The sequence below is a fragment of the Carcharhinus amblyrhynchos genome, chromosome 18 (genome assembly GCF_965287045.1).
Source record: "Carcharhinus amblyrhynchos chromosome 18, sCarAmb.v2.hapA, whole genome shotgun sequence".
Classification (NCBI taxonomy): Eukaryota; Metazoa; Chordata; class Chondrichthyes; order Carcharhiniformes; family Carcharhinidae; genus Carcharhinus; species Carcharhinus amblyrhynchos.
The window spans coordinates 49526158-49542515 of NC_137341.1; the positions used below are offsets into that span (position 1 = coordinate 49526158).

The 16358-nt window shown below is 42.4% G+C and overlaps 1 protein-coding gene across 1 annotated transcript; it reads right to left on the reverse strand.

Moving 5' to 3' along the window:
* Positions 1-2670: 2670 nt before the first annotated feature.
* On the reverse strand, positions 2671-15997 carry LOC145355108 (small ubiquitin-related modifier 3-like). The gene is made up of 4 exons (XM_080206984.1): positions 15863-15997; positions 9225-9368; positions 3972-4043; positions 2671-2980 (listed from the first exon to the last, which is right to left on the reverse strand). The coding sequence occupies exons 1-4, from the start codon at positions 15884-15886 to the stop codon at positions 2918-2920; spliced, it is 303 nt and encodes a 100-aa protein (XP_080063110.1). The 5' UTR covers positions 15887-15997; the 3' UTR covers positions 2671-2917.
* Positions 15998-16358: the final 361 nt, after the last annotated feature.

Sequence of the window (16358 nt, forward strand, 5' to 3'; positions counted from 1 at the left end):
AGCAATATACCCACACTTTACTGATATCTTGCTTGGAAATCTTCTCCGTACATCTCTAGAATCCCTACAGTGCAGGATTTGGCCCAAGTCTGCACCGACAACAATCCCACCCAAGCCACATTTCCACATTTTTTCCCCTGACAGTAGGGTTAATTTAGCATGGCAGTCAACCTAACCCACACATCTTTGGACTGTGGGAGAAAACCCATAGACACGGGGGGGGGGGGGGATTTGAAAACTCCGCACAATGTCTCGACGCTGGAATTGAACCCGGGTCCCTGGTGCTGCAAGGCAGCAGTGCTAACCACTGTGCCACCATGCTGCTAGATTATTTTAATAATGACAGCCAGAACTCTGTATTCTTAAGTGTGGTCTAACCACAGTCTAGTACAGGTTTAGTGTAATATCTTTATTTTCAATTCTACCCCTCTAGAAATAAAAGCCTAGCACGCAATTTGCGTTTTTAAGACCTTGCTAACCCACAGTGGAATGCTTGATTGCTTATTTGCCAATGTCTGATTGCTTGAGCAGAAGAGAATGAAAATTTTTATAATGGTTTAAGATCTTGATCTGAAAAGCAATGAGCTGTTTCTGAAGTTCAACCACTTATGAAGGCAAATATAATGGCAGACCTGTCCAGAAGGTAGTATTTTAATTTCATACAATCCCAATAGTGTAGAAGGCCATTTGGCCCATTGACCCTGCACTAACCACAATTCCACCCAGGCCCTATTCCCATAACCCCACGTATTTACTCTAGGTAGTTCCCCCGACACTAAGGAGCAGTTCAGCATGGCCAATCCACCTAACCCACACATCTTTGGAGCGTGGGAGGAAATCAGAGCACCCAGAGGAAACCCACGCAAACATGGGAGAATGTGCAAATGCCACACAGTGACCAGAGACTGGAATTGAACCCAGGTCTCTGACGTTGAGGCAACAGCGCTAACCACTGTGCCACCCCTGATTTCAGCATTTTCCCATGGGAATGATTCTGGTATTGCATTATGGGCTACAGTTTAAAGCAAAGTAAATTTGCACATGTTTAAAGAAAAATAGTCACAGGTGACAGATATTGAAATATGTTAAAAACAGAAGAGCTGATTTACTTCAAACCTGATACAAGTTACTATTGCCTTATTCCAGTTTTTTTAGGCAGAACCACCAGGAACGTTAAGTAATTCCTTTTTCTCAAAATTCACAACCTACAATCACCTACATCAGGTATAGGAGCAGAATTAGGCCATTTGGCCCATCGAGTCTGCTCCGCTATTCGATCATGGCTGATACACTCCTCATCCCCATTTTCCTGCCTTCTCCCCATAAACTTTCAACCCATTGCCAATTTGTCTAACTCCTCCTTAAATTTACTCACTATCCCAGCATCCGCCACACTTCGGAGTAGCGAATTTCAGATTCACAACCCTTTGTGAGTAGTTTCTCCTCAACTGTTTTAAATTTGTTACCCCTTATCCTAAGGCAATGATCTCTCGCCCCACAAGAGGAAACATCCGCTCAGCATCTACTCTATCCATACTTTTTATCATCTTGAATACCTCAATTTGATCTTCCCTCATTCTTCTAAATTCCAGAGAGTATAAGCCTAGACTGTTCAATCACCAGATCCCAAGTTTCTTTAGGTGTGCACTGCATCTGGTTCTGTAGATGTCAGAACATTAAAAGTAGCCTGTGCTGTCCTTTTCATCTCTGCCCCGAGCTCAAACTACTTATGGAAGCATCACTGTACTCAAGAGAATACCCAAGGCAGACTTGAAACTTTTAACACTGGGTTTTTTTTCCCCACGTGAAGTTTTATTACGTTAAAGACATGGTTGCATACATTAACAATGACACATTGCTCAAAAGCAAAATCTGAACTAGCATGGGATTTCCCCGTTTAATTACACAACTTCTATACCAAGAAAAACTGTACAAACTATCCCTAGCTATATTAGAAGGCTCTCATCAACTATTTGTAGGTAATGTAGCAATTGAGGTCAGATTTGTTCAGTAGAGTTCTTCTTCTGTAGAAGTGTATATTTTAGTGCTTGGATTTAAACCCTTACCCACCATGATTCGCATGTAGATTATGGAAGCTACAGGTTTAACTCCCAAAATACATTATTTTAGCTCAGGAGTGCCCAAATTACAGCCTCTGAGTCACATGCAATTGTTCATCCATGGCAATCTGCCCCACAAAGGCCAAGCAACCACATTTTTCATGGACAATTCCTATTTGCTGATTTGTACGAGTAAACTTTTGACGGTTGTGGGTTCAGGAAAGGCTGTTTTAAGCCATGTTTGCCGCAATGGTAGACTGGTTTCCAAATTAGAGAATCAAGATTGGCTAGTATCAATATTGTTACGACAGACACACAATAGCACAGATTTAAACTCTTGCTCCTAAACTGCCATGGCTTTTACACATGAACACAGAATGCTCAATATGGGCAGTACAATTAGCCTCAGTACCATTAGCTGAAGGCTGTGCCACTTGTGCGCACAGCAAAGACAGGGTTGCCCTCCACAAAACTGACCAACAACACACAATGTTTATAGTATGGTACCAACACCTATTGCAATTGCACTAAGGGATCATTACAATGTAAAATTTAGCTGTTCACTTTGCTTCTTTCAGTAATATAGTCCATAACACACATAACCAAACACTGTACATACAAGATCAACTTTATTGGGATTAATCCAAAATACAAAGAAAATTCCCTGTATCCAGAAAGTAAAACAATGCAAAAAAAAGCAATTTATTGCAGAGATGTCACACAGCTCTTTGCCCCTCCCCTCTAACATTTTTATAACAGCGACCGCCCAAAATGTTGCAGATTGTTCAAAATAGAGTAAAATGCGAGAACATGTACATTGTGTGGAACGTTATTTACATTAAATTACTGTCATGAGGTTAGCAGGTTCCTCCCGTCTGCTGCTGGAATACATCAATGGTGTCTTCGTCTTCCATTTCCAACTGCAAAACGGTATTGGGGGGATAGGAAAAAAAAAAGTTTACTATCCAAACTGTTCAGTAAAACAAATTATAAATCAACATTGATGTGCCTAGGTGCTAGAAATAATCTCTCTCTCTCCGCCACCGTCCCTTGTCACTACAATTCTCTGCCCAACTCTGACCGGTTTTCCTTGAATTCCTACTCCATGCAGCTCTAAGAGTAGAACCTACGTCTGCATCTTTTACACACTGGTGTCATTCATGACAAATCTTAAATGCAGCTGCCACATCCCTTTGGCAGAATGTGCTGGCAATCTGGAATGGATGTTCTAGCCTCTGAGGGGCAGCACGGTGGCACAGTGGTTAGCACTGCTGTCTCACAGCTCCAGGGGCCCGGGTTTGATTCCCGGCTTGCGTCACTGTGCAGAGTTTGCACATTCTCCTACTGTCTGCATGGATTTCCTCTGGGTGTTCCAGTTTCTTCCCACAGTCCGAAAATGTGCAGGTTAGGTGAATTGGCCACGCTAAATTCTCCCTCAATATATCCGAACAGGTGCCAGAGTGTGGTGACTAGGGGAGTTTCACAGTAACTTCATTGCAGTGTTAATGTAAGCCTACTTGTAGCTAATAAATAAACAAACTTTTAACTTTCCAGGAAATGCATATATTTAAGGCTGAGTGACAGATCTTAACCACAGAAGAGTCCTGAGTGTGGGAAACAGGCAAGAAGGGGGAGCTGAGGCGAAGATCATCATCAGCTATATCTTGCTGAATGCTAAAGTAGGGCCTGAGCGATTATATTCCCTACTCGTGCTTCTTATTTGCTCATGACTATTTAGGTGGGCAGGAATCAAGAGAGGAAAGTACACATTGGTGAGCAACTTAGAAGAGTTTAAATGTTCAACGTTTCATTGAAGATAGGAATCCGACATTACTGAAGGTAAGAATTAAATCCAAATGCTCCCTCATCCCCTGGCACACTGCTATTTCCAATCCATGTGAAGCTACTCACCATAGCTGGTGTATCAGTTTCATTTATTGGCTGCCCATCGAAACGAAACCTGATCTGTCTGATCTGCAAGCCCTGCAGGCAGAAAAGTACAATCAGAATGTAAGAAATTAGGAGAGGCTGGCACATCTTCTGTGGTCATAAATTGGGCAGCAAGGTACTGTCCTTTCATTTCTGTAACTTGGATCTGCTCCACCTCACAGATACTTTATCCCTCTACGCTGACAGTAAAGGTCTGGGGTGATTAGAGTCTGAATATCTTATAAATTTCAATTTTCCTCATTTTGTGCCTCATTTTAAAGCAATATTCAAAATGTACTCACGTAAAACTATTTGATATCAAGTCCCCAGCCTAACAGCCGCCACCATATTTCAAAGATTTCAGCCCTTTTGTTTAAATAACAATACAAAGGTACTTTGCCCTGTGCGCAATACAAACCAGTCCCCACAGGTAAAACATGTACTCCCCATCAACCCAAGGCCAGACTTTGTGTACAAAGGCAGAATAGCATATTTATTGTATATAATTTCCAAGACACACCAGATGATTCATAACTTGTGCCAGAAATTTTTCTCTTGTGCTGGGTCAAAACAATGGCTAACTGGGACATCTTAGTGTCGGATTCTTACATTCACAGAAAATGTTGGATATATTCACTTGATTTTTCTTAGATAAGATTGAGAGAAATATTTTACTCAGTGGATATTAGGCTCCATCACTTACACAGAACCTACCATTTTGTCACTTGTGGTTTTGGTAAATAATTTCTGCATTACAGCTATCCCCTGTAAATTGTTATCATGCATCCATCTTTAAAAGGAAAAGGGTGCAGCCAAAGATGTAGCAAATGAAGAGGTGGCTGAGACATAGGATGACTAAAATTGATAAAAGAGATGGTATTAGAAAGGCAAATTGTACTTAAAATTAATAAAGAAGCAGGACATGAGGATACTGAAGGAATTAAGGGTGCAAAAGTGGAGGCACTGGTTATTGTATTACTGTCCACATTAGCTTTGGGGGATGGTGCAACAGGATTAGAGAACTGCAAATGCTACACTCTTGTACAAAAGACATGCAAGGATAAATCGAGCAGCTTGTTTAAAGTTGTCCTGGTTAATACTGTTTCACTTAATGTCAGCAAGTTAATGGATTCGATAATCTCATTGAGCATCTGAGATTCATCTTAAGGTTATTTCCAGTATGATCCAAGTGGTGCCATTTCACAGCAGCTTCCCCCCACCCCACCCAAAAAGAACACCTCCTTAATGAACTTCCAGGAGTATTTAAAAAAATAATTTCTGCAGCTTCAGCTTGACAGCTGTGAACTATCGGTACTCACAGTTCCAGAACATTGGAGCATTGGCTTTGGATCAGATCTGGATCTTGAATGAGAACAAAGGCAATATAAAGCATACAGGAGTAGAAGGACCCAGGGATATAGGTGGACAAATCATTGAAGATGGCTATGCAGGCTGAGAAAGCTGTTGACAAGGCATATAGGGTCCTATGTTTAAGAGTACAAAAATAAGGCAGCTATGATGAGCTTTAACAAAACACTGCTTTGCCCTGAATGTAAGCAGTGTGTCCTTTTGTGGGCACTGCACTTTGGGAAGGAAAATTTACCCAATTGTTCTGTGGATGAGAGACTGCAGTGATGTGGATAGATCAGCAAAGCAGGGACTGTTTTTAGCAAGGCTACGGGGAAAAGATGGGGAGCAGGACTGCCTGAGTTGCTCTTATAACCATTTTATAAATGCCAATTAAAGGTTCCTAGCAACTGAACATAGTCACTTTGCAACTCCAGTAAATTTACATACAAATTTCTCCCAACTGCTAAACAACTCAACAAGCTATGAATGATGTTTGCCATTAACCTTACTCATTCTCTGCACCATTTGATGCAGTTAATGACCCTATCCCAACTCTCTCTTCTCTATCTCTCTTAGACACCACTTTGCTGTTTCTATTTAAATGCAGGTCAAATAGCTCCAGAAAAATCCTCTGATTGTCTTTGTCATCTCTGAGGCCACCCTAGGATCTATCCTTGGCACCTCCATTTCAACATGTTTATTTGTGCTACCAATGTTCAGCGCTTTACCTTTACCCCCAATCAATTTAATCTGCCAATCATTTGTCACCAACTTCAGTGTTGTCTTCTATGAATCTACTGCCTTTCCTTGTTAGACATCACTTGCTGATTTACATTGTTGTTTTCTTAATCTAAAGCAACAAAGCAAATCAGCAGCAGAATTAACACCTAACCCTGTGTTAGCAAGTCAATGTGTGTGGGTAATACACACATTGACTCTCTAACACAGCTTTCCAAAATGAGATTCTGAGGGATATGTCCTGGGATTCTGCATTAGATCTGGCTGATATGTAAAAATGAAAAATGCTATGAAGATGTTGTTCAATCAGAGGTGGGAAACTTCATGCATAGGCTGCTGATAGGCTCGCTAGTGGCTATGGGCAGTGGAAGAAGCAGTCATGGATTGGGAGGAAGAGTACGCGCACGAGGAGCGCCAGCAAGGGGCACCCATGGACGTGCGAGAGGGGTGCAAGCAGCGCCCGTGGACATGTGCAAGAGGCGGGAGCAGCGCCCGTGTATGCACATGAGATGGATGAGAAGAGTGACTGTGGACATGCATGTGTGCACTACAGAGGTGGGAGGAATGTCTGGGGATGGGAGTTGAGAGGTGTGCCTGTGTGCTCACGTGCATGAGAGAAGAGCCTGTGTAAAGGTGCGCACAAGAAAGCAAGCGAGCTGTGTGTTACACACCTGATGAGAATCCAGCCCTCCCCTATTTCATATTCTTTTTACAAAGCATAGAATATTTTATATTCACTCTTTTGGTGCTATAAATCTGGAAAATGCTATTCTCTGGTTTCTGTAACCTCAGGGGTATATGGAAGGATATGCACATCACCTAATATTCAGCCTTTTCTCTCTTCCAAAGTTTCACCCATATTTCAATTTTCTTTTATCCACTGCCTGACTGTTTAGTTGACTAATTTCTTAGTTCTGTATTCTTCCAATAGGTTCAATATATTTTTAAATCACCTCTCTTAAACTGAATGAATAATTTGTTAATATTTTGTCCATTCCTTTGTAATTTGTCCTTTGAGAGTCTTTCTTTATCCTGTAACTGCCATTACTGATTGATTAATTATTTCAATATTGAATCATGAGTCAATTATAGTCACTAATTCCCTTCTAGCCAAACTATAAATGCTGTTAATAATTATATCAAGATATGATTTGCTGAGACACTGTGTGTGATCAGAAAAGCAATCACATATTACACTGACGAACTGCTTTTGAGTTTCACAGTTGATGTTGAGTTGATTGAAGCCACCCAGGATTCTCTTCTCACTGCTAATGTTGCCCCTTTATTTAATTGCACCTCCTTTATGGAACCCAGGTGCCAGCAATTGATTCCAAATCTGCAGTGCATTTTTAGATCCCGGGGTATCAAAGTATTACTTTGCTTCCAAGTAATCAATATCGACATTTTCGAGTATTCAGTATCACAAATCTTATAATCAACTAAACTCTAGCAAAATTAGCAGTATTCCAATTTGAGGACCTATTTTGAATGCTTTAAGCGTTCAGGCACAATGTCAGCCCAGTCCAACTAGTAACTTCCACCTCTAGTTAGGTTTTAGTATCAAAACTGCTCCCGGAGTTGAGCACACGGGCAGCACGATGGCATAATGCCTGCGTGGAGTTTGCACGTTCTCCCCATCTCTGCATGGGTTTCCTCCAGATGCTCCAGTTTCCTCCCATAGTCCAGGAGATATGCTGATTAGGTGGATTGGCCATGCTAAATTGTCCCTTAGTGTTCAGGGGATTGGCAGGGTAAATACATGGGGTTACGGGGATAGGGCCATGGTGGGATAGTTATTGATGCTAGTTCAGTGAGCCAAATGGCCTCCTTCTGCTCTGTAGGGGATTCTATGACTCAGACAGAAGCTGTGCTACATCAGAAGTTCCGCTCTTCACACGTGATATGAATCAACTAAACAATATACTTGTTCAGTGGGCATTATTTTTAAGAGAAGGATTTTCCCAGTGCTGCTCAGCTAAGCAAAAATAATTACCGGGACATTTAACCCTGTTGTTGTTCGGACTTTGTCCAGAGCTTAGCCAGTTCATTACATTATCACTTTGGGGTGTTTCTGCATGGTGCAAGAACGTATCACATAAATTCAATATTTAATTTTTTAAAAATCATCCAGTGACTTAATTTTGTTTTTCTTTTTCAGCACAAGAGCAGCCATAATTTAGTACAGTGCACAGTTAAATAAAGGGAGTTTAAGTTGTAAGTTGGAAGGCATTTTTATACCTCATTTACTTTAAAAAGGATCAGCTTTGAAAGCAAAAGGCAAGTGAAAACATTCTGGACACAGTTAGGACATACCTACAAAATACTGAAGTCAAAACACATCTGGAATAAAGAAATCCCAAAACCATTAGTGGTTTCCGTAGCAGCCAAAATCAACTCTAAAACAAATCTGCACTTTAAAGCTGCCGCTTAAAATGTTTTGATGGAAAATTGATTTACATTGGAGTCCAAAATGAAAACAGGCAGCCCTCTCCCCTTCCAGATGGAAACCCACCTATTTATTCTGAACACTGATGCTGCCAAGTCCTTATAGGCCACTAGCAATGTCAATGAATAGGAAAACCATCTCAAATCACTACTTGTAACACTATGCTTTGGAGGATTGGCATTGCTGGGGCTGAAGCTGATAAGCACCCACTCCCAGAACAGAGAGGAAGAGGAAACACATCACTTTGGCCTTGAATAAAAACAGAAAGGGCTGGAAATATTCAGCATCTGAGTGGAGATAGGAATAAACAGTTCAGGGTTAATGTTCTTTTGTGGTTGAATTGCTCATCTGTTTTGATGAAAGCTCGCTGGTCTGTAACGTTAATTCCTGTTTCCCTCTCAAAGGAGAGATGCTGGTCAACGTGATTACTTCCAGAATATTTTCTCTATGTCAGATTTCCAGCTTCTGCAGAATTTTTCTCGTGTCACTTTGTCTGTTACAAAACAGCCAATGCATAATTTGAAGAACAGTTTCACAGCTCGGCAAGGGAACAAGGTGACACATCATGGCAAACTGAACGTATTTCTGTACAATACTTCGAGTTACTGTTCTGGATAAAAGCTGTGATGCTAGTGCACACATTCTGTAATCAGTACATGTTCCAAAACCGACTACACTTATTTCAGTACATCAGCACTCACCTGTCGCTCACAGTACGCTTTCATCAGTTTGCTCAGCGGTGTTTGCTTCTTTATCTTGAATTGTACGACTGAACCATCTTGTCCAGCCACCTTCAGGTTAATATGGTCATTCCTGTGGTCATTCCCTTCACTTTTAACGTTTTCCTAAAATCAGGATCAAGAACACATTTAAAAGTCAATATCCAGAACTACAAATAAAAGGTAAGCCACACTTAATGAGCTGCTCAAATACTAACAGTGTATCAATATGTGGGAAAAGCCAAGAGTTCAAAAAGAAACACGGAACTATACACATCTTCGAAGATGCGTGGGTTTGGTTGACTGGCCGTGCCAAATTGCCCCTTAGTGTCCCAGGATGCGTAGCTTAGAAGTAGATATATGGGGTGATGGGGATAGCGCTTGGGTGGGATTGTTGTTTGGTGCAGACCCGGTGCGCCGAATGGCCTCCTTCTGAACTGTAGGATTTCTATGATTCAAATTATTAGCATTGCTTTAAATATAATCTTCCGATTGCCAGTGACATTTAGGTAAACCTGAAAAGTAAAACAACATTGGATCCTGCATCAATCATTCCAGTTCCATACTGCTTTGCCAAATCACTTGCGTGTTTGGTTCTAACCTAATTAGAAGTGCAGATAGAAATTCAGGTGTGATACATGGAGTATTTTTCCTGATGTAGACATTGACCTTTTATAGTATCTAGACTCACCAGTAAGAGCAAATTTAATTTCCAGAATAATTAAGTGGGCAATTGATCTATTTTCGCATGCAGTTGTTCTGATTAAGATACACCATACACTATGTCTCATCACCTTTAAAGATTCTAAAGGCTTCAACTGCTTGTACTCTCACAGAACAATTTGCATTCACATAGGACCATCATTGCAGCAAAACATACAAAGGTGCTTCACACGAGCATGGATCTGACAAAATTGAGCCACGTAAGAGGATATTAGGTGAGAGGACCAAAAACTTGACCAAAGAGGTGGATTTTGAGGGGCATCTTAAAGGAAGATTAAGTACAACAGAGATTTAGGGAGCAAATTCCAGAGTTTAAGATAGGCACACCAGTGGAAAGATTAAAACTGGGGCTGCACAAGAGATAAATTGGAGGACTGTAAATATGCCAGATGGAAGAGGTCACGAAGGTAGAAAGATTTAGGCCATAGAGGGGGCCTGAAAACCAAGGATAAGAATTTTATAATTTGATGAATTGCTTAACCAAGAACTAATGTAGATCAGCTACCACAAGGGTGATGGATAAAAAAGATGATAGCAGCTAGGAAATGGGCTGTGCTTTGGATGAGCAGTGAAGAAAATGAGGCTGAATTAGTCATGATTGGAAGTTGCCACAGTCCCAGAGCACCATTGGCTGCTCTCCCCTTTGGGAGTGAACTGACAGGTGGTGATTTAACTTGAGGATCATCAGGCTTGGGCAAGATTGAGAAGGCAGGGCCTTCATAGATAACCTCAGCCGGTACAGGAATTGAACCGGCACTGTTGGTGTTGCTTCGCATCATGAATCTGCCTTCCAAACTGACTGACTCCAGTCATGACTAGGGGCAACATAGATGAGGGTTTCAGCAGATCAGCTGGGGCAGGAATGGCATTTGCATCAGGAAAAATACTCTATGTACTATGCCTGAATTCCTATCTGGACTTCTAACTAGGTTAAAACCAAATATGCGAGTGATTTGGCAAAGCAGTATGGAACTGGTATGATTGATGCAGGATCCAATATTGTTTTATTTTTCAGGTTTACCTAAATGTCACTGGTAGTCTTAGTGAGGACATGATTAAATGGTTGGAATCACACCTTGGAGTCAAATATATTTGCGAACAGTTCTGGTACAGCCTCAAACAGTTAACATTGAGAGGGATGCTGCATCAGGCAAGTATTCTGACATTTAGGGACAGTGAGTGAAAGTTATTGGTGAGGTAGAACTAGTTGGATACCATTTACTGGCAACATGCAGATGAGAAACTGGATATGCAGTCAAGGACAGATCCTTGGGGGACAGCAGACATAATGGCGCAGGACTGCTGCAGCAGAGCCCATGTGAAAAAATTAAAATCAATGGGATCTCCAGAAACATACTGCTCCATAAATGCACATTGATAAACAAAGATGTCGATCTGTGATTTTTCAACATTCTTTCTGAAGATCCGCACATGACGCACTGAAGTATCAATAATGGATAAAAGTCTAAACTGGATGGAGAACAAAGAACACAAATCCATTTCTCACCAAACCAAAGTACTGAAGATAGCTGGCCTGCTGAGCATTCATGATGTGCGTATGCTGAGTATTCCCAGCATTGGTGTTTTGGTTTCATTTCATGTTAGTAGTCTTCCGTTGCATTTCACTACTAGTTTCAGGGATACATCTTGTATGTCACCAAACCCGTTTCATAAACATAAGAACATAAGAAATAGGAGCAGGAGTAGGCCATCTAGCCCTTCGAGCCTGCCCCGCCATTCAATAAGATCATGGCTGATCTGTCGTGGCTCAGTTCCACTTTCCCGCCCTCTCCCCATAACCCTTAATCCCCTCTCTTATCAAGAACCCATCAACCCGCTTCTTAAAAATATTTAGCGAGGCAGCCTCCACCACTTCAACGGGCAGAGAATTCCAGAGATTCACCACCCTTTGAGTGAAGAAGTTCCTCCTCAACTCCGTTCTAAACCGCCTCCCCTTTATCTTGAGGCTGTGCCCCCTAGTCCTACTGTCTTTTTTGAGCGGGAAGAGTCTCTCCACCTCTATCCTATCCATCCCATTCATCATCTTATACGTCTCAATGAGATCTCCCCTCATTCTTCTAAACTCTAACGAGTACAAGCCCAGTTTATTCAGCCTCTCCTCATAGCTCAATCCCCTCAACTCCGGTATCAGCCTAGTAAACCTCCTCTGCACTCCCTCCACGGCTAAAATATCCTTGCGCAGGTGCGGCGCCCAAAACTATCCCTACAGTGCAGAAGGAAGCCATTCAGCTCATCAACTCTGCACTGACCACAATCCCATCCAGGCCCTATTCTTGTAACCCCACATATTTACCCTGCTAATCCCCAACACTAAGGTCAATTTTGCATGGCCAATCCACCTCACCTATACATCTCTGAACTCTGGTAGGACACCCACGCAGACACAGGGAGAATATGCAATCTCCACACTGGCCCGAGGCCAGAATTGAGCCCAGGCCCCTGGCATTGTGAGGCAGCAGTGCTAACCACTGTGCTGCCTGGAAGCTCAAACCTCAGTGTGGCAACACTGCCAGTTTGTGCCCCTACTTACCCCAGCTCTTGCTCTCATAATATTTGGGATAATTTCCTCCAAGCCCTGCGCCGCCAAAACTCTACTGACAGCTTCCTGTCCCAAATCCCCACTTGACCATTATCTGCTGCTGCTCTGGTTATGCTGGCAACACATCATTAACCACCTGTACTCTGCCAACATTGTTAAAAATAAAACAGCAAGGTAACACCGACTAGATGACCTGTTTTGGCCAGGACACCGGGGATAACTCCCCCGATTCTTCCCCAAAAACAGTGCTGTGGAATCTTTTAGTCACTCAAATAGGCTGAGGGATCTTTGTTGAAAATATCATCTGAAGGATAGCACCTCCAACAGTGCAGTTCTCCCTCCGTTGCTGACTTGATTAGGCAGGGGCTCGATGTCCAATAATAAATTTTTTTCCACCATGTTCAAAGTTCCAGACTTGTCCCATGTTATCTCTAAAACTTCCTGAGATCTGACACCTGTGAACTGATTTATTGTACATTCCTCATCCACTCCCCCACCCCCAACAATCCATAAGACATAGAAGCAGAATTAGACCACTCGGCCCATTGGGTCTGCTCTGCCATTCAATCATGGCTAATATTTTTTCTCATCTCCATTCTCCTGCCTTTTCCCCATAACCCCTTATTAATCAAGAGCCTATCTATCTCAATGACCTGTCCTCCACAGCCTTCTGTGGCAAAGAGTTTCACAGATTCACTGCTCTCTGGCTGAAGAAATTCTTCCTCATCTCTGTTTTAAAAGGATCGTCCTTTTAGCCTGAGGGTGTGCCCCCTGGTTCAGGTTCTTCCTACTAGTGGAAACATCCTCTCCACGTCCACTCTATCTAGGTCTTGCAGTATCCTAAATACCAATGAGTATAAACCCATTGGTGACAAAGCCTTCAGCTACTTCACACCTACTATCTGAAAGTTCCTCATATCTTTGCCATTATCTCTCAATGCTATCCATAACCAACCTTTTCACTAAATTCTTCTCTGCTCAGTGCCTTGGATTAATATTTTTTCCTACACTGTAGGCACCATAAAAATGCAAGTTCTGTTCTTGACAGGGTTTGGAATACTACCCAAATCAACTGCATCCCTTTTGGCAATTATTTCTATTACATATGAACGGCAATCTTAGCTGTTTTTTTTGCTGCCTGGCAGCTTTAATTTGGAATCTCAGCAGAAGTCAGTGGCTTTTCCTCCACTTGCCTGCATACAGAAACAAAACCTGACACCATTACTCATGCAAGTGAAAACATTTCCTATTCCCAGTGGAACACATAATGGTTATAATTGCGCTTTCTGGGGGAAAAGAGGGGGTTCCTTAACAAACTAAACAGCAATATTATTAGTGTCTGGATAACAATACCCTGCTTAGAAGAAAAGGTTAGGATTGTGGATTGTTTTATAGAACAAGGCTTTGATTCTAGTCCAAATTAAGTGGCAACTGAAAGAACAACCATTCAGTCCAACAATCTCAATAAAGCTGAAATAACCAAGAATTCATGACTGAAAATTCAGTATTAAAATGGTTTATACTCCAACAGCCACAATGAAGATTATCAAGAACAACTCACTACAAGAGCTTCAGTATAATATAATAGATTCAGCAGGACCATACTTTTGTAGCAGTTTATGATATAACTCACATATCTAGCATAAACTACGTTAAAGTCTTATGTTCTGAGGCAAAAAAAAGAATCTGTACTGCTGTATTTGTATAATTCCCCCACCCCCTTGATTATATTAGACATTGCTGCTTATATGGTGGATAAGCAGAATTTAAATGTTGGAACAAGCAGCAGTGTAGTTTGGGATGGTGTAGGGACATACAAAATGCTGGCATCAAGGCGAGAGATAATAGAAATACAAATGGGTGTAAGGTAGGGGCACAGGTAATGCTGCAATGGTAAAATGATGAAGTTGGTGAAAGTTCAAGACTTAGTGACAAAACAAAATCATAGATCTCTGCAGCACAGAAAGAGACCATTCAGCCCATCAAGTCTGCTCTGACCACAAGCTCACTCAGGTCCTATTCCCGTAACCCCATGTATTTACCCTTCAGATTCCCCGACACTAGGTCAATTTAGTATCGCCAATCAACCTGACCCACACATTTTTGGATATATTTGAAAGTATGCGAAGAGTGTGTAATTTAGGATAAACACAGAAAATTGCTGGAAGCACTCAATAGGCCTTGCGGAACAAACAAAAGAGTTATGCCTCAGATCAATTATCCAAAAAGTCAGATTGGTTTTCTCTTCACAGATGTTGCCTGACCCGAGTTCTTCCAACATTTTGTTATAACGGATTTCTAGCATCCAATCTTTTGAATTTAAGAAATCTGGGATAACTTGATATTGCAATTTGTCAAATACAAATTTCCCAAAGGCATTTTTGTTTTGAAAAAACAGCTAACTACATCATGACACAAATTTATTTTCTTCACCATACAAAATGAAAAATAATTCATTGGAATACAGGAAATGTTGATTGTGAAGAATGTGAAAACATTACAAATGTAGGATGTGCACCACAAAATTACACAAATCATTAAGATACATAAAAGGGCATTTTATAAAAGTGAAATGCTCCCTATGCACGTCTCCCCCCCTTCAAGTAAAGTGCTTTAATTCAAGAATTGAAATAGTGGCAATTATTCTTCCAGATCATCTGGGCTGGAACCACACTTCATGGACCAATTTCTGTAACTCCCCAGACATGTGAAAGATTTTAAAAATAGCCTCCGATTAGGAAAGAGTAAATGCAAGTTCTTTAGGGCACTAACATGTTTATGCATCGAGCAACGTCTTGTTTTTTTTAATCGTAATTCTGGATTCAATTAAAACATGGTCCAGTTATGGCCTGGAGTGAACAAGCCACATCCAATCGCAGCTTTCTGATTTGATGTCTGTGTCGAAATGAAATCCAACTGTCCATATGCAAACACGGGAATAAAGCAAAATAACGAATGAACATATTCGGCTGAGGCATCAGTGAGCGGATGGCGGCGGGTCTACTCTGTAATGAAGCTGCGTTTGAGAGATACCCGCAGGGCACGAGCAGCCGCCCACAACCTGAGACCGGGGATGCAGCTCAGGCCTTCACCCAGCGATCTGAGGAGACGTCCCCCCTCCCCTTTCCCCGGCTTTACAGAGCAGGAAAGGCCGCCCCGCGCCTCCAGCGGAGCGAAGGGGAGGGTGAATGGGGAGCGACGCGGTGTAGGCCTCGAATTCACACAGCGGCTCCAGCCAGCCCGATCCCCCCTATCCCGGGCCGCGCCAGTAAACCAGAGGGATCGGTGGCCCTCCCAGCATTAGCTAACCCCACCTGCCCGACCCGAATGCGCTCACCCCCTTAGCTTTCTCCTCGGCCATTTCGGCGCTGTGCTCTGAATGCGGGCTTTTCAATGGCGGCCGGGCCTCTTCGCTTCCGCTCCTTGTCTCGCGGCCTCCCCTCGTGTCCCAGCGCGCGCTCCCAGCCGCGCCCGCCCATTGGCCCGCCGCCTGGTCACGTGCCTGACAACCTCACAAAGGATCACGTGGCCTGCGTCGCGCCGTTCCCCCCGCCCCGGAGGTCACGTGCTTCTTGGCGTCGTCCCGCCCTCCCCGCAGGTCACGTGCTTCCAGCCTTCCCTGGATCACGTGCTTCCAGACGGCCCCGCCCCTCTACCTCAGGTCACGTGCTTCCAACTCCTCTCCCGCCCAAAGAGCACATTTTTCATGCGTTGCGAAGTCTCCAGGGTTGTCCTGGAGCTTCTAGGAATTGAAGAAAGACTTTCTTCAATTTTATTTATCATTGTCACATGTATTAGTATACAGTGAAAAGTATTGTTTCTTACATGTTTAC